General features: G+C 45.5%; 3 protein-coding genes and 1 long non-coding RNA gene across 6 annotated transcripts in view; 1 reads left to right on the forward strand and 3 right to left on the reverse strand.

The window, feature by feature from the left end:
* Window positions 1-645: 645 nt before the first annotated feature.
* LOC144614139 (uncharacterized) lies at window positions 646-3,697 on the reverse strand. Its single transcript, XR_013551703.1, has 2 exons — window positions 3,291-3,697; window positions 646-1,373 (listed from the first exon to the last, which is right to left on the reverse strand). It is a non-coding gene; the product is annotated as an uncharacterized LOC144614139 (long non-coding RNA).
* Window positions 3,698-6,463: 2,766 nt separating this feature from the next.
* On the reverse strand, window positions 6,464-10,406 carry ACTL7B (actin like 7B). The gene has a single exon (XM_060609104.3). The coding sequence runs from the start codon at window positions 7,938-7,940 to the stop codon at window positions 6,558-6,560; it is 1,383 nt and encodes a 460-aa protein (XP_060465087.3). The 5' UTR covers window positions 7,941-10,406; the 3' UTR covers window positions 6,464-6,557.
* A 2,529-nt stretch (window positions 10,407-12,935) lies between these two features.
* Window positions 12,936-14,470, forward strand: ACTL7A (actin like 7A). The gene has a single exon (XM_060609105.3). It carries the CDS (start codon window positions 13,028-13,030, stop codon window positions 14,348-14,350), a length of 1,323 nt encoding a protein of 440 aa, XP_060465088.3. The 5' UTR covers window positions 12,936-13,027; the 3' UTR covers window positions 14,351-14,470.
* Window positions 14,471-17,990: 3,520 nt separating this feature from the next.
* The window catches only part of ELP1 (elongator acetyltransferase complex subunit 1), a 58,686-nt gene continuing 50,962 nt past the window's right edge, over window positions 17,991-25,714 (reverse strand). Inside the window, exons 36-38 of one of the 3 annotated variants that reach the window (XR_013551702.2) lie at window positions 23,497-23,572; window positions 20,082-20,234; window positions 17,991-19,110 (exon numbers count right to left, since the gene is read on the reverse strand). Coding sequence is in view for 2 of the 3 variants with exons in the window: in XM_078436602.2 (XP_078292728.2) it covers window positions 20,167-20,234; window positions 23,497-23,572 (144 nt within the window). In the remaining variant the exon portion in view is untranslated. Of the gene's footprint in view, window positions 20,235-23,496; window positions 23,573-25,714 lie in introns of all 3 variants that reach the window. The other 2 variants (XM_078436602.2, XM_078436603.2) reach the window with 2 other exon arrangements.

A 25,714-nucleotide genomic window follows, 5' to 3' on the forward strand; every position in this document is an offset into this window, starting at 1 on the left:
CTTCCAGTTTGGGGCAATTATGAATAGAGCTGCTATATTTGTGTGTAGGTTTTTATGTAGATGTAAAATTTTCATTCAATTGGGCAAATATCTAGGAGTGTGATTGTTAGATCATATGATAAGAATATGTTTAGCTTAATAAACAACAATAATAACAACATAAACCCCAGCCAAATGGCTTTTCAAAGTGAATGCACCATTTTGTACCTTATATATCGTGTTGAATACCTTTTCATATGCTTATTTCCATCTGTGTATCTTCTTTGGTGAAGTGTTCATTCAAACCTTTTGCCTGTTTTTAGTTGGGTTGTTTTTTGATTGCTGTGTTTTAAGAGTTCTTTAGATACAAATCCTTTATCAGATATATGTTTTGCAAATATTTTCTCCCATTCTGAGTCCTGTCTTTCAATTCTCTTAACAATTCCTTTCACAGAGCAGAAGTTTTTCATTTTAATACAGTTACCAACTCAATAGTTTCTCTCATGGACTGTGTTGGTGTTATATCTGAAATTCCATCACCAAGCTGAAGGTCACCTAGCTTTTCTCCTATGTTGTCTTCTAGAAGTTCTGTAAGTTTGTGTCCTACGTTTAGGTCTATGATCCATTTTGAGTTAAATTTTATGGAAGGTAAAGTCTGTGTCTAGATTCTCTCTCTCTCTTTTTTTTTTTTTTTTTTTTGTGCAAAAGGATTTCCAATTGTTCCAGCTCCATTTATTAAAAAGGTTATCTTTTCTCTATTGAATTGCCTTTATTCTTTTGTCAACAATTGACTATATTTGTATGGATCTATTCTGGAGCTCTCTGTATTGTTTCCATTGATCTATTTGTCTATTCTTTCACCAATACCACACTGTCTTGATTATAAGTAAGTCCTTGAATCAGATAGTGTCGGTCTTCAAATTGTCTTTCTTCTTCCTCGTTGTGGTGGCTATTTTGAGACTTTTGTTTTTCCATATAAACTTTAGAATCAGCTTGGCAATATCCACAAATCACTTGCCTCCAAGTGGAGGTGGAAGATTAGCTCCTCGAGGGGCCGCATAACCACCAGAGAAGGAGGAGGAGGAAGAGGAGGAGGACGGAGGTAAGTGCCAGCTAGCCCCACCTCTCATCACTTTATTCCACTTCACTGCTGCTGGGTGGGGCTGAAGGTACGACTTAACACTGGATGCACCAACACTATCCCACTGGGGGAATCGGAGCATGGCAATCACAGGTGGGGACCAGAGGGTGGGGTGGGAGATCAACTCCTCATTCAGCCCCATTGAAACCCATTCTAAGTGTGTTTCCTTAGACTCTGTGTTTGTCTACTCGGCATCTAATCATCACAGGGCCAATTACATTAACTATATTTTCTTTAGAGATCTTGCAGAGTTCTGGAAAGGAAGAACAAAAAAGTCAAGACCTAGCAAGTAGAAATTAAGGAGCCTTGGAGCAGTACCTACAGCACACCTTTCCCCAGGTCCCTGCTCCATGCGAGACACAAGCCTGCACCAGGACTCAAAGGTGGAAGAGACACAGGCTGCCCTTTCCACCAAGTTGTGCAGACAAAGGAGGGCAACGCAGACCTGCAAGGGCCACAGCAGCGCAAAGGGGCGCAGGGAGCAAGTGCCCTGCTTGGGTGTGTCAGGGAACGCCTTCCAGAGAAGTGGACATTGGGCTGTGCCTTTGAGGGAGACTAGAGTTTAGATAGGTAACAAGAAGCATTATGACCCAAAGGAGCAGCATCTGAGACACCCAGCACCTTTGGCTTGTCCCACCTATGCCATAGTTCCTGATTTACTTCTGAACATTTACATTGTACTTAGTGTGACCCCACGCACTGTTGAGAAGCTTCTTTACCAGGCCCCAGGGGAACCTCTCACTTGCAGATTCTGAGGGGCTTCCCCAGATCTACCGATTCAGTCCAGGAGGATGGTCCACACCAGTTTTGTTGTTTGGTTTTTTGGGGGAACTAGCTCCCTAGACAATTCTGCCCACCATGCCTCGTGCACTCTCCTGCTCCCTGCTGTAAATAAACTCTCGGTGGTGGAGGGGACCCTGATTTGTAACATCTGCTGATTTCTGTGGGGGCCAATACTCCCACCCTGCCCAATTCAAGCTACCATCACAACTTAACAAATGGCTTGGAAATGGGCTCTCACAAGCCATTTTAAGAGCTAGCTCCAGCATAACCAATGGTCCACACTCCCTCTTCCCCATGGTCAAGAACCCCTACATTTCAGGAAAATGTAGGATCAAACAAAAAACCCACCTAACGTCAAGTAGAACATCATTAATAGTTTGTATTGTAATAAAATTAATCACTTAAACCCATCTTCTGCAGATAAGTCTTACAGCAGACTTGGTAATTAACACTAGGGGAAAAGAGATCAGGCTGCCCAGACAGGCAATGACGAGGACAGGCCACTTGCCACATCTAAATAGTAGCATTTCACTACATGATGTCACTCTAATACTTGCTTATTTATGTCTCTGGCAACCTCAGGCATTCTTAACTTTTATACCTCAAGTTGAGTATGAAATTATATCACATGTGTTGATCGTTACTTGAAAACAATTTTTATGTCAATCTTTTTTCGTGGTTAAAGAAATTGGTAATTTGCAGGAAGGTAGGAGACGAAGGCAAAGAGGCATTTTGGAATCACAAGACTTTGATTTAGCACAAGACTGATTTATCAGGCAGCTGAACTGGGGCACGATTTTTAGCCTCACCAGGCCACAGTGTCCTCTTCTGTAAAATGGGGAAAATACTTGTAACTTCTACCTACCAGACTGAGAGTAAGTCATTTCAGTAGGCATGTACTAAGCACCCACCCTGTGCTGTGCCCTGCACTGGGCTTGCAGAAAACAAAGATGAGGAAGTCAAACTTCCTGCCCTTGAGGAGCTCCAACTTCAACCTCGGGGACAAATATCTAAACCAGAGAATACAGCACAATGGCCAGTAGACACTCTTAGGTTTCTGCACTTCAGCCTTACTGTTTCCTGACACTCTCTAAAATCTTGATAAAAGTTCTTCCCGTGTAGTAGCCTTTTTGTTGGTAAATAAATGAAGTGTTGGTCTTAAAATTTCAATTATAAGAGCCCTTTCTAATCCCAGCCCCTCCTCCACACAAACTGCCCTGGAGGAACACCACTCACTATTCAGAAGGAAACAGGCAGAATGTTCCCAGTTGCAAGTGGCCGATACACACACTGATGAGTCACCAGGAGGCTGAATGCATCGGCTCCTGGAAACACCGTCTGACAGTAGAGGGAGCTCTAGGCTCTGTTTCATTCTGATGTCACTTACCATCAGGGCACCAGCTACGCGAGTTCCATGCTCCCTGATGGGTCAGCTTCAAGTTGGCTTCTTGGTAAGAAACGTTGCCACAGCAGTTCTAGGCCATACCAATCCCATGTCAACCTTCCCAGTGAAAGGCCTGTGCCTCAGCTCCAGCACACTGAGGTCACGTGCTCGCTCCTGGCCCACCGTTGCAGCCAGGCAGATGGTGGCTCTGTGACTGGCTTAGTCCCTTGGCTCTGGAGAGGGAGTCAGCCTGGGGCCACGTGTGATGCCCATGCAGAAACTGGAAGTTGTGGGATAGGACTGAGGCGGAACTGAAGGCATCAACTGTTGATTCCACGAAGTGTGGCTTGTGCTCTGGGGGAGGAACAAGGGGATGCAGGCCAAGTTCATGACCTGCTCTTAACCCACACTCCTCCTCTCTGTACCAGCACTGCCCTCACAGAAAGAGCTCTTCAGTGTTTTGCCTGTGAACGTCACACTTAGAGGCTGACCATTCTGCTCACCCCTCTACCTGCAGGGAGAGGGAGGGGGACTGTGCTCTCAGAGACCATCAGTTCTCATCCCCTCCCCTATCCCATTGTGTCCCACAAACTTCACTTTTAGATCTCCCCTACTTGGCATTTCCAAGTCCCCAAACCCTACTTGTTCTGCAGGACAGGAAAGTCACCTTCCCCTACTGGGAGCCTCTTGCAAGCTTCAGACTGCAACCTTCCTGCCCTGCATCCGTTTTCCTCCTTCTAGAATCAGGCAGACATCTCTGGCCTCCTGCAGTGTCTCTACCATCCTCATCTGCAGTGGGATTCTACATCTGTATTCTTCCACTGTCACGCAGTCTTACGAGGGAGAGGAAATAAACACACGTTTGGTTGGTCATTTTAGGCAGGAAGTCACTGATCCATATTTTTCCACCAAAATTAAATGTTGTGTCTGTGACTGGCTTGAACAAATTCATGTCAAGTATTAAGTGATTAGTGTTCGTACAGCCTCTGGCACACAGGGATGACTTTGAAGGAGATAACCAGGCAGCAAGGGCAGCGAAGCTATAACTGGAGACGGAAGTTGCTGAGGGTGTGGGGAGCAAGGAGCTGATGGGGGTCAGGGGCTAGACACAGGCGTGGTGTCTGGACATCTTCAAGATCAAATGTGCAAGAGGGTTGCCGTTCAGTGCTAGCTTTCTGCCTGTGACTTGGGGCACGTCACTTTCCTGTTTCCTTGTCCAATCTCATCAGGATTTTAGGATTAGTATTTGTCAAAGGTATTTTGGGTGCAAGCGATAGAAATGAATGCTGGCTAATTAAAAGCAAAAGATGTTGCAGCAGCAGGTATGCATGAAGAGATCAGGGTGGTAGAGACTTGGGCGACCTGAAGAATGTGAGCCCCACTGAAAGAATTCGCATTCAGGAAAACACACATACACTGTGCCTGCCAAACAAAATGTGCCTACTGGCATCATCAACCTACTGGCCCCCAGTCTGCATCTCTCTCTACAGGAAGAGCCCAAGTGCCTGCACAGCACCAAGGCCTGCCAGTCCCAAGGGGACTCAAACCCCAGGCTAGAAACCCAATTCTGGGCAATGGGGAAGGACTAAATGGCAAGGCATTGGGTAAGAAAGACCATATCTGGTTCTTTCACCAGTCCACAGCCTCCAGCACAGGCCCAGGACAGACACAGTCTCATGGACCACCCCAAATCAGGACTCTGTCTAAGGTAAGAGGCGGCTCAGGGAAAGTTAAGTAGCCCATCAGATTACACAGCTCACCAGTGTCCGAGCCCACAGACAGCAGAAGGGGGCAGGGAAATAGGCAGGAGCCACCCTCTTGTAGCTGGACATTCATCCCTCAACTGAAATCTCACAACACTCACCCTCAGTCTTGAAGCCAAGTGGTCACCCCACCTAGCCCTTCTTCATTTACAGCTTTCCAATACACCACCTCCACCTTCCCACCCCAGAAACACTGAGCTCAGGCCTCATCTCCCTACCAACATGGGTGACCACCCAATCTCCCACTGGCTGTGTGCAATCCCAAGGGAAGGGCCACATTCTGGTCATTCCGTCTCCAGCTCTGGGCTCCATCCACAGTAGGTGCTTGGTAAGTGCTTAATGGTTGCTAACCATGAAGAACCATTGCTCTAGACTCCCCGCCCCCCACCATCCCCCTTGGCCAATTCATGTTGGAAACTTAATGTCCAAGATTAACAGTATGAGGTGGGCCTTTGGGAAGTGACTAGGTCTGAGGGCAGCCATCATGAATGGGATCAGTGCCTTTATAAAAGGCCTCAGAGATTTCCCTAATCCCTTCCACCATATGAGAACACAGTAAGATGTGGGCAGTCTGCAACCCTGAAGAGGGCTTTCTCCAGAACATAGCCATGCTGGCACCCCAATCTTGGACTTAGAGCGTCCAGAAATAAACTTCTATTGTTTACAAGCCACCTGGTCTATGATATTTTGTTATAGCAGCCCACCCTAAAGCAATGATGTTTGCCCTTCTGGAAACAATCATAACCCAGGTCAGAAAACTTGGGCTCAACCATTGACACAGGCACCTCCCTCCTGGTCCTGTTTCCCCATGTCTACAGCAGGGAGAGAATCACATGATTTCTAAAGGGCTTTCTGGTTTTTCTAGATTCAGTGGCTTTGCTCTGTGAGTGCAAAAGTAGCTTCAGTTTTGGCTGGGGTTGGTAGGGAAATGGCCCCTCACAATCAGAAGATACATGCCCATGGTCTACGCCCCTGAAAAGGGCAGGCAGTGAGGGGTTAGAGAGCGAGCCTGGGAGATCAAGCAAGGATGAAGCTGTGTGCAGCAGTAGGAAGATGTGACCATCAGGGCCAGAAACAGGACACCTGGCTAAGCCTCCCACCCCCACCGGACAACGGGTCCCAAGCTAGTCCCTTAATATGAGCCTTTGTTTGCCTCTCGGCCGACAAACAAGCAGTATGTCGCTGAGCTGTGTTTTGAGCTCCAAGGAGCTAAGGGAACACACTGGGCTCTGAGACGATGTCACCTTCATGCTGGGGGTTCAGGGGGATGGGTCAGTGAGGCACAGCCCCCTGCCCCACTGCCCACCTGCTACTCTTGACCCAGCAGAGCCAAAGGTGCTGAGATTTCTAAGCCCAAATCCCCACCACCTGCTGTCAGACTAGAGCAAGAAATCCAGACCACACAAGAACCAGTGCACGTTAAAGTTTTATGTGAAATTCTGTAAATGTGTATAGAGTGGCCGGAGGCCATCTGACCGCCAGGCCTCGCCTACCAGGGCACCGCCGCTCAGCACTTGCTGTAGATGGCTGCCCCGCCCCGCTCCTCAAACTCTTCCTTGCTGACCCACAGCTGCTGGAAGGCCTGCAGGGAGGCCAGGATGGAGCCGCCAGTCCACACGGAGGTCTTCCTCTCAGGAGCAGCGGCCACTGCAGGGCTGTCCCCGGGGCAGAGGAGGCTCAGCTCCCTCTGGAAGCGCTCGGGGAAGCCTTCCAACATGGTGCAGCCACCACACAGCAGCACGTTGGCGGCCATCTCCTCCTTGAAGCCCGCCTCCTGGCAGTGGTCCAGGCAGGCGGCGGTGAGCGCAGGGAGGCCCGGCTGGTTGCTGCCCACCAGGGTGGGCTTAAAGAGCATCTCGGAGCACTGGAAGCGTTCTTGGCCGATGGTGATGAGCTGGCCGTCGGGGAGCTCGTAGTCCACGCGCACCTCCTCCAGGCCCAGGCCGAGCTCTTGCTCAGGCACGAGTGCCGAGTAGCAGCACTTCTTCTTGATGTGCTCGATGATGTGCAGGTGGTCGTCCGTGAACTTGTGGCCGGCCTCGTTGAGCAGCTGCAGCAGGTAGTTGGTGAGGTCGCTCCCGGCATAGTCGGCACGGCCCGTCAGGCCCGGAAGCACGTCTCCTTCCGAGATGGGCACCACGTGCGAGACGCCGTGCCCACTCTCCACGACCAGGCCTGAGGTCTTGCCGTATGAGTAGATGGACAGCAGTGACTGGGACGTCACGTGCATGGCAGGGATGCCAAAGGTCTCAAACATGAGCTCCGCGTACTTCTCCCGGTTGCTGCTGGGGCTGAGTGGGGGGTCAGAGACCAGCACGGCATGCTCTTCGGGGGGGATCTTCATGGCCGTGTGGAAGACGTACTCCCAGATGCTCTGTACGCAGTCCCAGTCCACCACGATGCCATACTTGAGCGGGTTCATCAGCTTCAGGGGCGCCTCCATGTTGAGCAGCTCGTGGCCCACGTAGGTGTCCTTGCGGGTGTCGCCAGCATCGGCGGCCTCTGAGTAGCGCTTGCCCACAGTGGAGGAGATGAAGTAGGTGGGCCTCGGCTCCCCCGCGTAGCCACACTTACAGTACTGCGAGCCCAGGTCAACGATGAGTGCCTTGATCTTGCGCACTTTCTTGGGCTTCAACTTCAGCTGAGTGGCTGACCCAGTCTCCCGGATGCCAGCATCAGGACCCGGCTGTGTTCCTGCCTCTCCAGGATCACCCTGAGCCGTGCCCACCACGGGCACGGGGCTGGGGCTGCTCCTCGTCGCCATCTGCCTTCTTTGCTCACCTTTCTCACATCCACATCCTAGAGCTCCGTGGGGAGAAATAAGAGGGTCCGCCTCCAGCAGTGCCTTGGTAACCCCTGAGGATTGTGATGTCACTGAGGGCTGATCCATTCTGGCAGCCCAGGGAGGGCTTGGCCTTGGCAGGCCCTTGATCTGTCACCCCCACCACCATCTACCTAACTCAGCTTGTCTCCAAGACAGAGCAGGCAGCCAGCAGTTGTAGAAATCCAAGCACACTGGGGTCTTAGGCTTCTGTGCCTTCCCCTTACGTCCCTAATGCCCTGCCCACTGACTGAACACCTCTTCCTCCTCTGCTTCCTGGCTTGGAGGGTGATAAGTATTTGAGCCCCTACAGTAAGCCAGGCACAGTATCAGGTACCTCACATATGTTACTACACAGAATCCTGAGGCAGGGCAGAGCTGAGGAAATGAAGGCTCAGAATTTAAATGATTTGCCCAAGAGCAAATAGCTCTTCAAAAGTGTGTATTTTCTCTCAAGTTCACTCAACTCTAGTTCACCAGGTCTTAAAGAGTATAAGGGTCTCAACAGTACTTTGGTCCCTTCATTCAACATTTATTGGGGCTTGTGGCAGGTCCAGCCCAGTGCAGCCTGCTGGCGACAGATGACAGAACCCTGGCTACAGCAGTGTCCAGTCTAGATGGGACAGAATGGACAGAGAGGTTTGCAAGTGGAAGTCTATTGGGAGAACAAAAGTATACGAGGAAGGAGTGGTTACTGAAGGAAGGGAGTAGCAGGTTCTCCAGAGAAGTGATGCTAAGTCGACCGCTAATGGGTATGTGGGTATTTGTCAAGTAGCTAGGAGGAGGGACGGGCATCCCAAGCAGAGAGCACAGCCTGAGCAAAGGCTTGGGGTGATGTGGGAGGACATGGTGGGAAGGTTCCACTTAATAGTTAAGTGTCTGGAAAAACAGATGGGGCTAGAGAGGTCATGGAGCCAACTAGGTTGGGCCTCAAATGCTGGGAGTAAGAGTTTGGGGTAAATGGAGGAGAGTATGCTAAGCTAAATCAGTCAACCAGAGAAAGACAAATAACACATGATTATACTCATATGTGGAATTTGAGAAGCAAAACATGAACATAGGGGAAGGGAAGGAAAACTAAGATAAAAACAGAGAGTGAAGCAAACCATAATAGACTCATAAACACAGAGAACAAACTAAGGGTTGCTGGAGGGGAGGTGGGGGAGGGATGGGCTAAATGGGTGACTGACATTAAGGAGGGCACGTGTTGGGATGAGTTCTACTCCTGAAACCAATACTACACTGTAAGTTGATTCACTTGAATTTAAATAAATAAATTTAAAAAAATAAATGGAGGACCAATGGGGAACCAATGAAGACTTTAAGCAGCGGGTGGTCAGATCAGACTTCTGGAAAATTTGAAAAAGACTTGTGTTTAGCTTTAATGTAGAGAGGGGCAAGACTCTGAGACCTGAAACACCACTGAAGATATTCTTGTAAGACTTGAAGGTGATCTAAGCCAGGCTGTGACAGTGTGGAAGAGAAGGAGGAACAGGTTCTACAGAAGTTTAGAAGGTAGAATCTCATCTACTTGGTTGGTTCCCCAACTATCCTCACTTCAACCCAAGCTCTTATTCTAGCATTTGAGGCCTTCTCTCATTACTCCTGTGACATTTTTAACCCCAAACACTGCATTTATGTCAGATAATTAAACTAGATGTGGGGAGTGAGGGAGAGGGATGAATCCCTCACCTGTGCCAAAGCAAAAGATCCACAGTGTCTGTCATCCACAACAGACGAATTCATTAGATTCCATAGGACCCTCCACCCCAAACTCTCTTCCCTCAAAAAACAAAAACAAAAACAAACTCCTCCAGGTAATTCATAAGAAACACTGTGCTTTGGCATTTTCTTTACTAGATTCTTTCTTCCCTTCTGTAGCTGTTAAAATTACAGGGGCCTAGTTCACATTTCTTTTAAATATTAAGGGTGTGCGGAATCCCAAAAACCAGAGCAAGCATACCAGCTTGGGGAAAAATGTGTTTCTTGGTCTCATCTTCCCAGTTTTCCTTTTCCACTACAGGAGAGCCTCAGGTTGCTTTCAAGAAGGGTTACCTCATGGTTTTCTAGCCTTGGGCTAGAGGAGCAAAAGTAGGTGAGAAAATGTGGCCCAAGATAGTTTGAGCAATACAGGGTGCCTCTAACCTTGAGGGACCTCACCAGAGACCCCAGGGAGCCCACAAGTACCTTAGATGGCTAGTGACAAGTATGGGGGCTTGTGCATGCCACGGACTGTAGGTTTTGGGTGCAGTGTGCCAACAGTCTCCATATTCTCCCATCATCAATATCATTAACTGTGTCCTGACCCCAAGAGAAGGAACACAAGAGAGAGGGGGGCGGGGTACATAGAAGCTAAGGGAAAAGGATTTCACTTACGAAAGAGCATTCAAGCATGCAAAATCCTGAGAAGTGAAATAAAAGGAGTAAAAAATGTCCAGCAACTTTAGCCTGAAGGATGTGGTGTGGACCCTGAGAGTCCCTGTGCTCTTGGGCTTTACAAACAAGATGGGACAACTGGCTTTAAGCCAGCACAGCACCTCTCCCACCCCTAGTGAAAGAAGGAGCTAAGAAGGGGCGAGCATGGGCAGTGGGGGAGGGGTGTGTGAAACAGCCTGTCAGGCTATAGTCTCTCAGTGAAGTAGGAAGAAAGGTCAGGTAACAGGGTGAATAATGGCTCCCAAAAGATGTCCATATCTTAATCCCTGGAATCTGTGAATGTTAGCTTTCATGGTAAAAGGGACTTTGCAGATGTGAGTTAAGGAGTTTGAGATAGATTACCCTACATCATCTGACTGGGCAGAAAGCAATCACAAGGATTTTCCTAAGAGGCAGAAATGAGGGTCAGGTCCCAGAAGATGTGACAACAGAAGAAGTCAGAGAGGCCTTGAAGTTGAAGGGGTTACAGGCCAAGGAATGCAGGTGGCCTCTAGGAGCTGGAAAAAGCAGGGAAACGATTACTGCCTAGGACCTTGGGAAGGAATGTGGCCATACTGATGGCGCGATTTTAGCTGAGACTGATTGTGGACTTCTCATCTCCAGAACTGTAGATAATAAATTTGTGTTTTAAGCCACTAAATTTGTGGTAATTTGTTACAGTGGCCATAGAAAACTGTAAGCACATGCTCTTAGAGAAATCCAGGGCAATAAAAACATGCTAAGCAGGGGCGCCGGGGTGGCTCAGTTGGTTGAGCATCTGACTTCAGCTCAGGTCATGATCTCATGGCTGGTGAGTTCGAGCCCCGCGCTGGGCTCTGTGCTGACAGCTTAAAGCCTGGAGCCTGCTTCGGATTCTGTGTCTCCCTCTCTGAGCCTTCCCCACTTATGTTCTGTCTCTGAACAATGAATAAACCTTAAGAAAAAAAAATTTTTTTAAATGCTATGCAGCTGCAGATCTGTCAGAATTCAAGAGGAGGGTTGCAAAGGAAAAACAGGTCATTCTAAATTAAATATGCCTTTGGTTATCACACATTCTTTTGATATGATGTCAAACAATCCAAGTTGGCCATGCAAATCCCTACTGAACAGCAGAGGCAAGTAAACAACTTTTCAGGCAGCCAGGTGTACAGAAAAGCACTTTCCTATCCCGAAATTCAACACCATCTCATCCTCTACCCACCGAACCAAGAAGTTGAGACTTTGTCTTTGAGAGGACACCTTGACTGCTCCCATCAGCAGTCACAAGACTGGACTTGGTCCTTTTCTTCTCTCACACCTCTCAGGGAGCCAACAGCACCCCCAGCAACCTCCTTAAAAAGTAGGCCCACCATTGTAATGACTGCTCTTTTATGAAAAGTATGGGACTACATAACAAAAAGCTGGGTTCGGGATGCTTTCTCAGTGACCGGTGTCAGCACCAATGTGCCCAGCTTCAGAGATGGCACGTGAGATGGTGGCCATGCAGCTTCAGAGACACATTGTGGGTCTCGTCAAGGTGTGTCCACACCACACCCCTGGGAAGTAGTCAGAGTTGGGAGAGCTTGGCCACCGCTGGATGGACATCCATGGGTGAGCTCCACACCCTAGAGCCTCAGTGTTCTCATCAGTGCAATTCTGCACGGTCCAATCTCGCTGCCAACCTGCATGGAGTATGTGCACAGATATGGGCCTAAAAATTATTCTTCTGCAGGCTGTCCTGAGAAACAAGGGGGACAGAAGTGCTCAGTCACCAGAGCAGCAATTAGTCCTGCTAAATAAACTGGGTAGTGTCCACAGTGCTCAAAACTTCCTAGTGCTTTCTGATCTCACGCAGAGTCAGAACCAAAGTCCTAGTCATGGCCCAAGAGGATGGATGTGGGCTGCTCACCCTTCCCGCCCCTCCTCCCCCCTCATAGTTTTCCTTGCTCTCCCCACTCGGCCACGTGGGTCTGGGGATCCTTTAACTCAGGGGCCAGCAAACTTTTTCTATATGGGCCTGATAGTAAAAATTTGCACTTTTGTGGGCCATGCAGTCTTTGTGGCAATGAGTCCAATTCTGTGGTGGTAGCACAAAAGCAGCCATAGACAAGATGTAAATGAGCATGTGTTTAAATAAAAGTTTATTTACCAAAACAGGCAGGCCCTAGTTTGCTGACCCCTTCTCTCACTCATCAGTCACAGCTGCACCCCCATCATCTGCACCTGCTGCTCCCGATATGCAGGATGTACACGTGGCACCCAGCGTCCCTCACCTCCTCAGGTCTTCATTCAAGTGTCACCCTCTCAGGGACCTCTGCCCAGGCACATTAACACAGCCACCTTCCCCAATCTCTTTCTCTGCTTTTTCTCTTTTTGCCCTTAACATTTTCTGTCATCTCTTTGTTTTGGCTATTGTCCATCTCTTCCCAACCCCCAGTGACTAGAACGTAAACTCTACAAGGGCAGAGATTGTTTTTTTTCTCCACGGCTGCCTTTTATTCCCAGCTGCTTTGCCCATTGCAAGTGATCAATAAATAACCGGTTGGCTAAATCAGGTTTATTACAAAATCTAGAAAAAGGTAAGTCACCTCTGAAACAAGTCCACCCCAACATGGGACACAGGTTCCCGGCATCTAGAAAACCCAAGTCACCAGATTATGTCATAATCAGTGATGTCATCGCTGGGAAATTCTCAAGTTGCCATCTGATATAAGCCTTTCAGGCCTTGAAGCCTGTGGGATTGAGGAACTTTCTGAGAGCAAATGGCTCTTGATAGCATGTGGGCTCCACAGGCAGCAGTCATCGGGGACGGGCCTGCCAAGAGAGTAGGTGAACAGGTCTCCCCACAGACACACATCCTCCAGACTGCCTCCTTAAAGGATGGCCCGGCAAAGCGGGCAGTGTGGGTCCGCTCTAACTGTTCAGAGCCAGAAGAACCTACTAACTCAAGAACGGTTAAGGACAAACCCAAGGCAGAGGTGACCAAAGCAGTGGTTGTGGACCTCGGCACTGGCTACTGCAAATGTGGCTTTGCCGGGCTGCCAAAGCCCACCCATAACATCTCCACAACAGTGGGGAAGCCCTACATGGAGACGGCTAAAACTGGGGACAATCGCAAGGAGACATTCGTGGGGCGGGAGCTCATCAATCCAGAGGTTCGTCTCAAGCTACTTAATCCTCTGCGACATGGCATCATCGTGGACTGGGATTCCGTGCAAGATATCTGGGAATATCTCTTCCATCAAGAGATGAAGATCGCCCCGGAGGAGCATGCGGTCTTGGTTTCAGACCCACCCCTGAGCCCACACACCAACAGGGAGAAGTACGCTGAAATGCTGTTTGAAACCTTCAACACTCCTGCAATGCACATCGCCTACCAATCCCGCCTGTCCATGTACTCCTATGGAAGGACCTCAGGCCTAGTGGTGGAAGTTGGCCACGGCGTGTCCTACGTGGTCCCCATCTATGAGGGTTATCCCTTGCCCAGCATCACCGGACGGCTGGACTATGCGGGTTCTGACCTGACGGCCTACTTGATGGGCCTGATGAATAACTCGGGGAAACGCTTCACCGAGGACCAGATAGGCATTGTGGAGGACATTAAGAAGAAATGCTGCTTTGTGGCCCTGGACCCCATCGAAGAGAAGAAAATCCCTGCCACTGAGCATACAATCCAGTACATACTGCCTGATGGGAAGGAGATACAGCTGTGCCAGGAAAGGTTCCTCTGCTCAGAGATATTCTTTAAGCCTTCTCTGATCAAGTCCATGCAGCTGGGGCTTCACACCCAGACAGTGTCTTGCCTTAACAAGTGTGACATTGCCCTCAAACGCGATCTCATGGGGAACATCCTGCTCTGCGGGGGGAGCACTATGCTCAGTGGATTCCCTAACCGGCTGCAGAAGGAGCTGAGCAGCATGTGTCCCAATGACAGCCCCCAGGTAAATGTGTTGCCCGAAAGAGACACTGCAGTATGGACGGGCGGCTCCATCCTGGCATCGCTTCAGGGCTTCCAACCGCTGTGGGTCCACCGCTTTGAGTACCAGGAACACGGGCCTTTCTTCCTGTACAGAAGGTGCTTCTGAACTCTGATAAAGCATGGTTGCCATGCATCCGCTTTGCTGAGTGAGCGCCCGCCATACACACAGAGAGCTGAGCCCGCATGTTTGCTCCCGTAGTATTAAACAATCCTCGTGTTCCCTCCACAGTGTTTCTCTATTTCCTGACTTAGTAATAAGAACAACTTCACAATATGCAGCATGGACCTTAAAATATACTTTTGTCACACAAGAGTGGGAGGGGTGGTGACACAACAAAGACATGTATTACGTGCTGCCTGCTTAAACATTCCTGACAAACAACTAGCTCTAACATTATTCTGTCCCTTTTGTGTATTCCCTTTTAGGAGCTATCTCATTGTTAAATCTGCTCAGGAGGGGCATGTGATGAAGAGAGAGGAGACAGTATGTTAGGGCATGTAAGAACAGTTCTTTTGGTAAACACCAATAGGAAGTATGCTATAATGGCTCAACTTCCCATAGAGCAGCAGAATACATATCATGCTTCGTGGAGGCTTGTAAAGAGCTGATGAGGGTGTCTGATCCCTGCGCTAACTGTACTTCTATTCTGACCGTGAGTCACGCCTCAATACCAGTTCTTATTAAGCCACCATGGTGGCTGCTTGCTGAAACCTGGCATATTATGAGCAAGATATGCGTGTGTGTCTGAAGGGGATAGCTATTCAGCTGTTCATCTCCTACTAGATGGGATTCCTCATCAACCTGTAGGATATACAGTTAGAATCTGGGATGGGCGAGGATAGAGGCTGCCAGTTCTGGGGCTAAGGGTATGGGTTTATAGGAACCTTCCCTATGCTGGTCATTCTAACACAACTGAGGAGCCAGAAGGAACACACAGCCCTCAGAACCAGAGAAGTCCTTCCAGGGCCCAGGCACGTTCTGTGGTGGTCCTGTGGGGTCAGTTTGTAAATGGAACACAGATTTTTTAGAATAGTCCCCAATACATTCTCTGCCCTGTCTAAACCTCAGCATCTGAACACTGGCAGGGAGCAGCATCAAATAGAAGGAAATGGGCTTTGAACTCTGTGATTTAAAACTGATTTCACTACCACCTAACTCTGATCTGAGTCTACTTACCTATAATATTGAATTCAAATGCCTACTTCACACAACTGATGTACAAAACAGAGATAAACACTCAAATACTAGAATTTGGCCTCTGGGAGATGACCACAAGAGCTAGCTAGAATTACCTTGCAGACTTCTAGCTCTTACACAGGAGCCCCAAAGTCTTAACCATGCTTCTTAGTCATATGTACACCCAAAAGTACACATTCAAGCACTCACAGGAGAGGTACGACATCTCTACAATCCCCAGGGAAAAGCCCTACAGAGCCATCTTCATAGTATCTGCCTTGAAAGACCTGATCCAGGCACAGCTGACTGGCACCAGCAAGCTGGAGTAGAGAAGGAAAGACAACACAGAAGGGCATGTGGAGTTCCTACAGTTGACCAAGGATGACTAAACCTTATCCTGAAGTATCAAAGGATCACCTAGAAGTTGGGTACATTGACTTGAGAGAGAAGTTTAAGATCTTATTAACCTCAGTTTCTGCCCAAACCACTCTTAACATTCCATGAACACTACTGGGCAGATTGAAATCTGTTTAATTCCTCCAGCAGGGGTGGTAAAACCTATGGGTTCCACCTAGGAATATTTTTTTGTTTGTTTTTTGAAAGAGAGTGTCTGCGTGCAAGTGGGGGAGGGGCAGACGAAGAGAGGAGGAGGGGGGAGAGAGACATAGAAAGAGAGAATCTTCAGCAGGCTCCATGTGAGATCATGAAGGACCAAAGCCAAAATCGAGTCAGATGTCCAACCGACTGAGCCACCCAGGTGCCCCAGAATAATATTTTAAAATCTAGAAAATAAAATGGGATTACAGAGAAAACCAATCATATGTCTTTAAATCCCTTAAGTATCTATGATCCCCAAGTCAAGGATCCCCAAAAAGGTGAGTCTTGATGAAGGGGAAGCATGGGAGGTGGCTCTGGAGGGAATCTTCAGGCCATGGTAGGCCTAAATGTTCTGCTGCACTTTAATATGGAAACATTCCAGAGACACCTGGGTGGCTCAGTCAGTTAAGCACCCAACTCTTGATTTCAGCTCAGGTTACGATCTCATGGTTTGTGAGATCGAACCCTACACTGGGCTCCACAGTGATAGCATGGCACCTGCTTGGGGTTCTCTCTGTTCTCCTCCCCCTCTCATTCTGCAAGCTCTCTCTCAAAATAAATAAACCTGAAAAAAAAAAAAAAAGAACAAATACCAAAAAAAGGAAAAACACCAATATAAAGCTGAACAACTACTTATCTTTTCAAAACAGTATGAATTCTCACTTGATCCTTACACAATTCCCCTTGTAGGAAAGAAAGCCATCCTCACCAAAAAATAAAATAAAATAATAATAATAAAAATTAATTAATTAATTAATTAATTAAAAATGAGAGAGAGAGTGCTATGAATAGTTTTGGTAACTACATGAAAGTCATCTTAGCCTAGTGGTTCTCAACTGGAGGCAATTTTGACCCCCAGGGGACATTTGGCAATGTCTAAAAATATGTCTGGTTACCAGAACAGGAGTGGGGGTGTATACAGTGCCGGCATCTAGTGGGTAGAGGCCAGGGTTATTGCGAAACATCCTATAATGCACAGGATAGCTCCCTCCAACGAAGAATGATATGACCCAAAATGTCAATAGTGCTAAGGTACACAATAGTGCCAATGGGCACACAAGGTTGGAGGAAAGCAAGATTCAGTGAGCTTAAGTATCTTTGGGGTAGGGACAGGGGAAAATGGGTGATGGGCATTGAGGAGGGCACTTGTTGGGGTGAGCACTGGAAGTTGTACGTAAGCGATGAACCATGGGAATCTACTCCAAAAACCAAAAGCACACTGTACACACACTGTATGTTAGCCAATCTGACAATAAATTATATTAAAAAAAAAGTCTTTGTCCAAGGGCACCAAGATGGGTGGACCCAAGGCCTTGTTCTTTCCTGTATACCAGAACATCTGTTGGCCTTAAAATGTGGGGGACTTCAGAGCCAATAAGACTAATGGTGGAGTAGGCATGAGGCACAGGCAAGGGCTCAGGGAGCATAGAAAACACAGAAATCAAGAGCAGGTCTTCAGTGTCCCCAAATGTCACTGTATTAGCTTTGACTGGTCTACAGCATCTCGGGAGATTAATGGTTACCTAGCTTAAGATGTTCAGGTTCCCCTCACCTCAGTTACTAACAAATACAACAGACAAGGAAGGACAGCCAGAAACTCCCAAGGGCTTGTCCAGGTGGTACTTCTAGTGAAGCACAGAAGTTTATGGACTGGTACAGGAGGCAAAAAAAACAGCTGACTTTGTTCCCCAAACTGATAATCACCTTAAATTACTAAGACTCATCAGTTTTACTCATTTAAAAAAACAAAACAAAAACCTTCAATGATGGCTATGAATAAAAGGTGAGCATGTGTGTGTACATACACAAATATGTGTGAATGTATGTATGTGTAGACATGTACAGAAAATGAATTTACTTAAAAATATGCGGCAGTACTAAGAAACTACACCAAGCTACATTCATAAACACATAATGAAAATATTACCTCCTGCCTCAGTTTTTAAAAAAAAAATTTTTTTTTTAATGCTTATTTATTTTTGAGACAGAGAGAGACAGAGCATGAATGGGGGAGGGTCAGAGAGAGGGAGACACAGAATCCAAAATAGGCTCCAGGCTCTGAGCTGTCAGCACAGAGCCCGACGCGGGGCTCGAACTCACAGACTTCGAGATCGTGACCTGAGCCAAAGTCGGCTGCTCAACCGACTGAGCCACCCAGGTGCCCCCTGCCCCAGTTTTTTTAAAGTATACATTTAAAATGGACTTTGATTGTAGGAGACAGTCCTCTGCAAGTTGCCTCTTGATGTCTAGAGCATCCAAGCAAAGCTTAATCAATGGAACCAACAAAGTAACTGAGGTTTTTTTAGCTTATTGCAGCATGAACTTGTTTTGGGACAGAGTCCAAATTTGGGGGAAGAGTTATATATTCTTTTCTAGAACCCTGACAGAACCCTTCCCCCAAATCATGTGTTCATCACTTCTAGGAGTTTCTCCTCCTCCCATACACTGCACTTTCCCCATAAATTCTTCCTGGACTCTGCCTTCAATTCAGAAGGTCTGCTCCAGCCTGCTGCTTCTCCAAATGAACAAAATTCCATCTTGCTCACAGGAAAGAGATAGCAATTGATAGTAACTTATATTCACACAAATTCTTTCTTGCTGCTTCAATACATTATCTTAAGGGAACTGAACATCCAAAAAATGTCAGACCATTACCAATCCACTTCTATTTCCAAGCACTTCTATTTCCAATGCATCAGGCATGGATGGCTTCACTATTATCCATAGCAAGAGCACTACATTGTATTAAGATGTCATCTAAGTTACTATGTTCATTTACCCAGGACAAAGAGTAGTCACAAAGCACTTTCAGCCTTTCAGTGTGGAGCACTCAATTATAGCAAATCCATTATGGGCAGAAGTCAAAAAGTACATTTCTACAAGGCAGGAGATATCTTTTTTTAATGTTACTTTGTGAAAATTTTCAGACACACAGGAAAGCTTAATTACACCAGCAAACACACCTAGATTCTATAGTCAACATCATGCTACTCAGGGACCATCTTTCATTACAATTCTGGGCATATCCACATTCCGAGGACCGAAGGCAGCATTCTCAGTTCATGTGTAGTCATGAAGGTCTTGTTCTGGTACTAAAAGCATGGAAGAAAATTTTAACCTTACCCAAACATCAGCCACAAAACTGCTGTCTAAATGAACTGAGCTTTTTCTAGATTTACCCAAAAGAAAACATCCTCACTTTTTCCAAAGAAAATAACTAAAAGACAGAGATGAGTGAAGCACCATAAAGAAAAATAAATGAAATGGCCTAGACACCGACAGAAAAAACCTTTTAGTTAAAAGTAGCAATTATTTGGAGAAAAAGGAGTAACTTACAACTGTGTACACTGCTCACCATACCAAATGTGCCTGATACTGTTACAGAAATTCTAATCTGTTCCAGCTCTGACACTACTAACTCTCTAGCAGAAAATTCACAGGCAGTAAAGAGAGTCCCGTAACCACTGTAGTGACAGGAGCTCAATGCAGTTGTAACCAACTAGAAGCACATAACCTGGTAAGACATTACAAGATAACAGCTGTCAGCATAGGAACACTGAGAATTTCAAAGGATATATTTAGCTTTATATTCTGCTTTAGTTCAAGGTGAAGAAGTCATTTAAGTGATTAAGTGTCACTACACGTTGATAGAACAGCCACGTTGTGTATATATATAATGCTCTCCTCCAGGTACATAACACAATTTAAAAACATTATTTTCTTTTCCTCACACTTTTGAGGGAGAAGCCATGAAACATTATTCCCAATTAACTGAGGCACAAATCAATTATGTGACTTGTCTAAGGTCCCAAAATGAATCAGACTTGTAGCTAGGTATGAGAGCCAATCTTTTGATTACCATAAATACCAAAAATATGCTCTCACACAGCACTAAACCAAAGAACAGTAATTTGTACAAACTGATGCTACATTGGTTAAAGCTTAAAGTTTTGCTAATGATTAAATTAGGCACAAAATAACATAAAATGGAACTGCTTGGTGTCTGCTTAGGTCTGCTGTATAGAGCAGCTCTCTACAATGCTAAGGTAGGTTATTGTCTTACTCTTCCCAGTTCCCAACAGCCAGGCCTCAAGGAGTGAGGAGCGGAAGGAAAAGAGTCTCTCTGGGGTCCTCCTAACTGGGGTCAGTCACTCTAGAAGGCTCAGTTTCCACGGGGTTCTTTTGTTGATCTTTGGGGGTATCAAAAGCTCAGCATCTAAAAGAAAGGAAAGGGAAACTGTGACAGACACACTCTCTTGTTGCTGGGAGCTGAGGCAGGAACTCTAGCCCAAAAGTAGACGACTGGGCTTTGCAGCTACAAGATAAACATCAGACCAGAGCTAATGTCTGTTACCCTTGCAACCTTCAGTTAGAAGAAACACAGCCTAGAGGCCCTGTCCCAAGAAGAGGAATTTCCATTTCAGGCATGTGGAAGGATATAAGAAAAAATGTCCACTGAGTGATTCAAAGTAGAAGTATGTTCTAGATTTTGAATGGGAGAGGGGGGTGGTAGTGGTTACAAGGCTGTATATGATCATTAAATCTCATCACACTGTATACCTAAGATCTGTACATTCCTCTATCTACAAAATTTACCTCAATTATAAGAGTAAAAAAAAAAGTGGTGGCATGTTATTCGGTAAATAAAGTTAATCAAGAGAAAATATTTTATGACCAAAAAAATTCTACAAACATACTGATCAATAAAAATGTCCTTACTTAAAAAAAAAAAAAAAAATGTCCTTACTTTTAGAAAAAAGCAAATGGAAGAGGGAAAGATGGTTGGGGTAAAATTATGACTGTTAGCTCAAACTCTAAAACTCCCAGGCCCTCTTTCTTTTTTTAATACTTTATTTTTTAAGCAATCTCTCCATTCAACGTGAGGGTCGAACCCACAACCCCGAGATCAAGAGTCACACACTCCACCCAGGCCCTCTTTCAGTTAGATTTGTGGTAGCAAGAGATATCTATAGGTAGCAGAGATGTGAGAAAATATGTACATATAAAGGTGTTCTTTCTCAGCACTATTCGTAATAAAGTGCCAACAAAAGTACACCTGTATATATGAGCCACACAGACATTAAAAATTATTTTCAGGAATATTTAACACGAGGGGGACCTGGGTGGCTCAGTCAGTTAAGTATCTGACTCTTGGTTTTAGCTCACGGTTCATGAGCTCAAGCCCTGCATGAGTGCAGAGTCTGCGTGGGATTCTCTTGCTGCCCCTCCTTCCCACTCCCCCCACCCCCCACCCCCCACCAAATAAATCAACTTAAAAAAAAATAACATTTAACATGAGAGAAATGCTCAAAATAAAATGTGTTTAAAAACATGATTGCCATATTACACATAAATACATGTACTAGAAATTATCAAATTTTAATATTCTTTGACATAATTTTCTGTACAATCCAGATTTTCACGACTATTCACATCAGTTTGATAATTTCATGTACAACTAGTGTTTTCTACTCCCCCAAAGAGCGATACAAATAAAAATACCATAGGAGGTTTTCCTTATTTTAGGAGACTGATACTGGAAATTCATTATCAGCAAGGCCCATCATTCCATGTGAGATAGTTGATTAAACTTTAAATGAGACAATCTTTTTTATAAAAACATTACAAAATACTCTATTTTATTAAAAAATTAGACGCAACTACGTTTGATTTCTATACTGAACTAAGAATACCAAGTATTGACTTTTTGGCAGGAAAACATAATTGTTCGGCAAACTGTATAAGGACAAGACATGACATCTTTTACCTTTCCACATTTGAATTTCACAGCTACAAGAGTTATTTTTACAAAAATACTTTGAGAGTTTTATCAATTTTTCCAAGACTTTTCTTAATTTTTTGATTGTCAAATCATTCTCATTTGGAACACTTACTTTGTTATATCAATTGTAACTAATAAGCCCAATTCAGCTATGAAGATTCAAGCACTTCTCTGATAACATTTTAATCCATTTTACGAAATTCTACATTTTTGTAAGACTTGTAACTGATCTGTATGATAACACATTGTAAGCATAAAAGAGACAATGCCCATCAAGTCCTGGATCCCAGCAGCAGGAAGTGTGAGTGTGCTTAAACTCCCCTTAGCTGGGGGAGAGGCAGTTGAGGAATATTTGCATGGGACTAATTTTGTCAGTAGTTCCTCTGCCTATTTTTAGATTATGAGACCCTCTCTTTCCCTACACTATCTTGTAATACCCACAAGGACGTTGATAATACTTATGTACTCAGATAACGAGCCTGAGAATATTACTGTCTTTAAGGCTGAGCTGGAAAATGAGAGTGCTCTTTGATAAAGCCACCAAACTACTCTAAAGAAAGCAGTTGACTAGACTTGACTGGAAGGTCAGCATCTGGCCAGGAATGAGGACAGCGGGGCACAAATCACAACTGGATTGGACAAAGTATAAACTGAACAATTACTAAGCTGCCTCAAGTCTAAGATGAATTTTTAGCATCTCAGAAATAAGTGTATGCTTTGGGACTGGTAACAAAAGCAGCGTGTCAGCCTTCAAGAAGAAGGGGAGCTAGGAATACAGTAGTTACTGTCCAGATATAGGAGTTGAGCTGGGATGGAACGTAGTTAATTTATTCCTGGCAGCAACATAAGCTGTTAAAATTAAACTTAATGCGAAACCTCAAAGGCTACTTCAAATGTCATCAGAATGCTAGTATAGAATAGCATTTAAACGGAAAAAATTCAGAATGTTGTTGCCCGTCACATGCTGGAAAATGCAAACCACAGTAGCAAAAACTACCAATTATTTCAGAATAGGTCACTGATGTTTGAAAGCTAAGAGGATGTTGGTATGCTTGACTGATCCACCTGAAAGGTAAATACTCAGTTACCAAACTGATGTGTCAAAAGTTTCTAACCAAATAAAAGAAGAAAGGCTTTAGGGCTTTTAACTTTAAGGGCTGTGCAATCTAATCAGGAATCATCTCCCCCACCAACAACACAAAACAAAACATTTTAGGAATTAGGAAATGCAAATAAAATGCTAGCATTCTTTGGGTTTGCTTTCATAGTGTCAATCCTGAAGATGATTAAAAAGGTTCAGTTCTTAAGTAACGACTATGAAAACGTCCCCAAGATGCAATGCATAACTACCAACAGCCAAAAATGATAATTCAGAAGAGTCTTTAAAATATATGGACTATGTAGACTCAGACTTCAACTGTGATGTGCCTGTATGGACAAGTGTATGCCAGGGTATAGACAAGATGATATCAAGATAATTTTTTTAAAAAGTTGTATGTTTAATGTCATGTTGGATTCCCTACCCCTCGGGTTGCTCTTACTAGAAACACTAAACCGATTTTACTAAAGATATAGTCCTAAAATTGAAAGAAAATTGTAGTCAATACCCTGTCTCTCCTCATACTGCTGATCATCTTAACACAGAAAAATACTCCTCTGCTTAGTTCTGTGATAATCTGGAGAAAAAAATACTAACCAAGAACAGGAACTGCAGTCTTCTGTTGTTGGTAAGCGGCCATGATACTATTGGCAGTAGCATTGGGACCTAGAACCTAAGGAGAAAGTAGAACAGCAAAGATCATTTTATACTTCCCATGACCGCAAATACCAAAGGCCGCATCTCTGCTGGCAGTGAGGAGCTTGTCGTTTTCATAGTATCAAGCGCAGTGATTCTCTTTTCCTTCTGATTTTACTTTGCCAGTTTTCCCACTCTCAACTCAGACCTCCACATCTCCTTTCTTCCAGAAGACATGGTGATGAGGAGGGGAAAACAAAAAAGAAAATCTCAACAATATACTCCTGGTCCTTTCCAAATAAGCAAACCACACACTGCGGGGAGGAGTAGAGTACAAGAGGCTACAGAATACACAGACCATGAGGGGCGCCTGAGTGGCTCAGTCGGTTACGCGTCCGACTTAGGCTCAGGTCATGATCTCGCGGGTTTTGAGTTTGAGCCCTGTGTCCAGCTCTGTGCTGGCGGCTCAGAACCTGGAGCCTGCTTCAGATTCTGTGTCTCCCTCTCTCTGTCCCTCCCATGCTCATGCTCTCTCAGTAATAAATAAATGTTAAAAAAAAATTTTTTTAAATAAAAAAAAGAACAGACCATCAAATCGCATTCAAAGATTTGTGAGAATTTTTATATTAAAACAAAAGTGCATATCACGGATGCACGTGTGTAAACTCTGCACACATGTTCAAGGTAAAACAAGAGACATCACAGGAATTCCACACCTGTATGAGCCTCAGTGGGCACATGCCAGTCCCTCTGCTTTGGCTTCACTTGGTTCAGCGTGCACACCCTCGGGGGCACTGTCTCAGCAACAATGTCAATGTCATGCTCAAAGCACCTCCATGTGACTCATGTATCCTGCACATATGCCATTACCATACTTTACCAAGCAAAGCAAAACAATTTTCTGCTCATTTTCCCTAGAAGACTCTTAAAGCCCGTGTCTCAGAAATTAATAGGATCTGAATAAAAAAGGGTAGGGGAGGACATGAGGAGGTTCTATACATTGTTAAGCTTCAAAACCAGTACAGATTTGAAGATGATCACATTTCTTCTAGGCAATACTTCTTTTAGTAAATTCAAGTATTTGTGGGGTGCTGATTCTCAACTGCTTTTATTTTTATGGTACACTACATGCACCTATATCTGCCCTCTTACCTAACCTTCAGAATATTCCAGTGAGGCGTATAGGGAAGTATATTCCCATTTACAACTGAGGAAATCAAGGCCCAGTAAAGCTACATGTTTCTAATCAGTGAGCTGAATACCAATTTCTCTTCCGGCTTCAAAACCACCCTTCCCTACAGTGCTTGTGATGCTGAGAGCCTGAGAAAACATTCGCCTTTGCACCTGGCTCACGATGCTCTGACCATAGCAGACACCAGAGGGACAGTGCAAGACTGGAGGAAGAAGGAATGTGTTGGGGCGTCTGGGTGGCTCAGTCAGTTAAGCATCCAACTTTGGCTCAGGTCATGATCTCACGGTTCGTGGGTTTGAGCCCTGCATCAGGCTCTGTGCTGACAGCTCAGAACCGGGAGCCTGCTTCATATTCTGTGTCTCCCTCTCTCCCTGCCCCTCCCCTGCTTGCTCTCTCTCTCTCAAAAAAAAAAAAAGAAAGAAAAAGAAGGAATGTGCTCCTTCATTCACTTGCTTTCATGCAATGGCAGCTCTTTACCCTGGCAGTGGCTGTTCATTCCGGTTTATTTCTCTACACTTAGAGCCACTGCGCTCCCTCAGAAGTATCAGCACCAGCTGCCTGGCACCCTCTTCTCAGAGGGAGGAGAGCCAGCTTCGTGGGGTCCCATCTCCAAACTTCTAAACTGCTGTAATCCCAAACTCTTCTTTTGTTCCCTCGAAGTTACCATCTCGAGTTCCTTCTCTGAGCTCCCATTTTGGCTCTTCAGTTCTCCAATACCTGTTCAACCAGTTCCATGTATTAAATTCTCTCTGTTAAAATAACAGCTGTGGTGGTTTTCCTTAATGGATCATGCCGTCAACAGCAGCCTTTCTGAATCAAAACAGAAACTTAACAACAGGCCTGAGGTGTGAGAGACTGAGCAGAGGTATAACCAACATATGGTAATACATGAGAGTTCTTGATAGGACACAACTGCCTTAAATGTAAGTAGCAAAGCTCCTCATGAGAACAGAGTAGAAGTGACAAGTCAAATTTTCCATGAAACAA

The sequence above is a fragment of the Panthera onca genome, chromosome D4, assembly GCF_046562875.1.
Source record: "Panthera onca isolate mPanOnc1 chromosome D4, mPanOnc1 haplotype 2, whole genome shotgun sequence".
NCBI lineage: Eukaryota > Metazoa > Chordata > Mammalia > Carnivora > Felidae > Panthera > Panthera onca.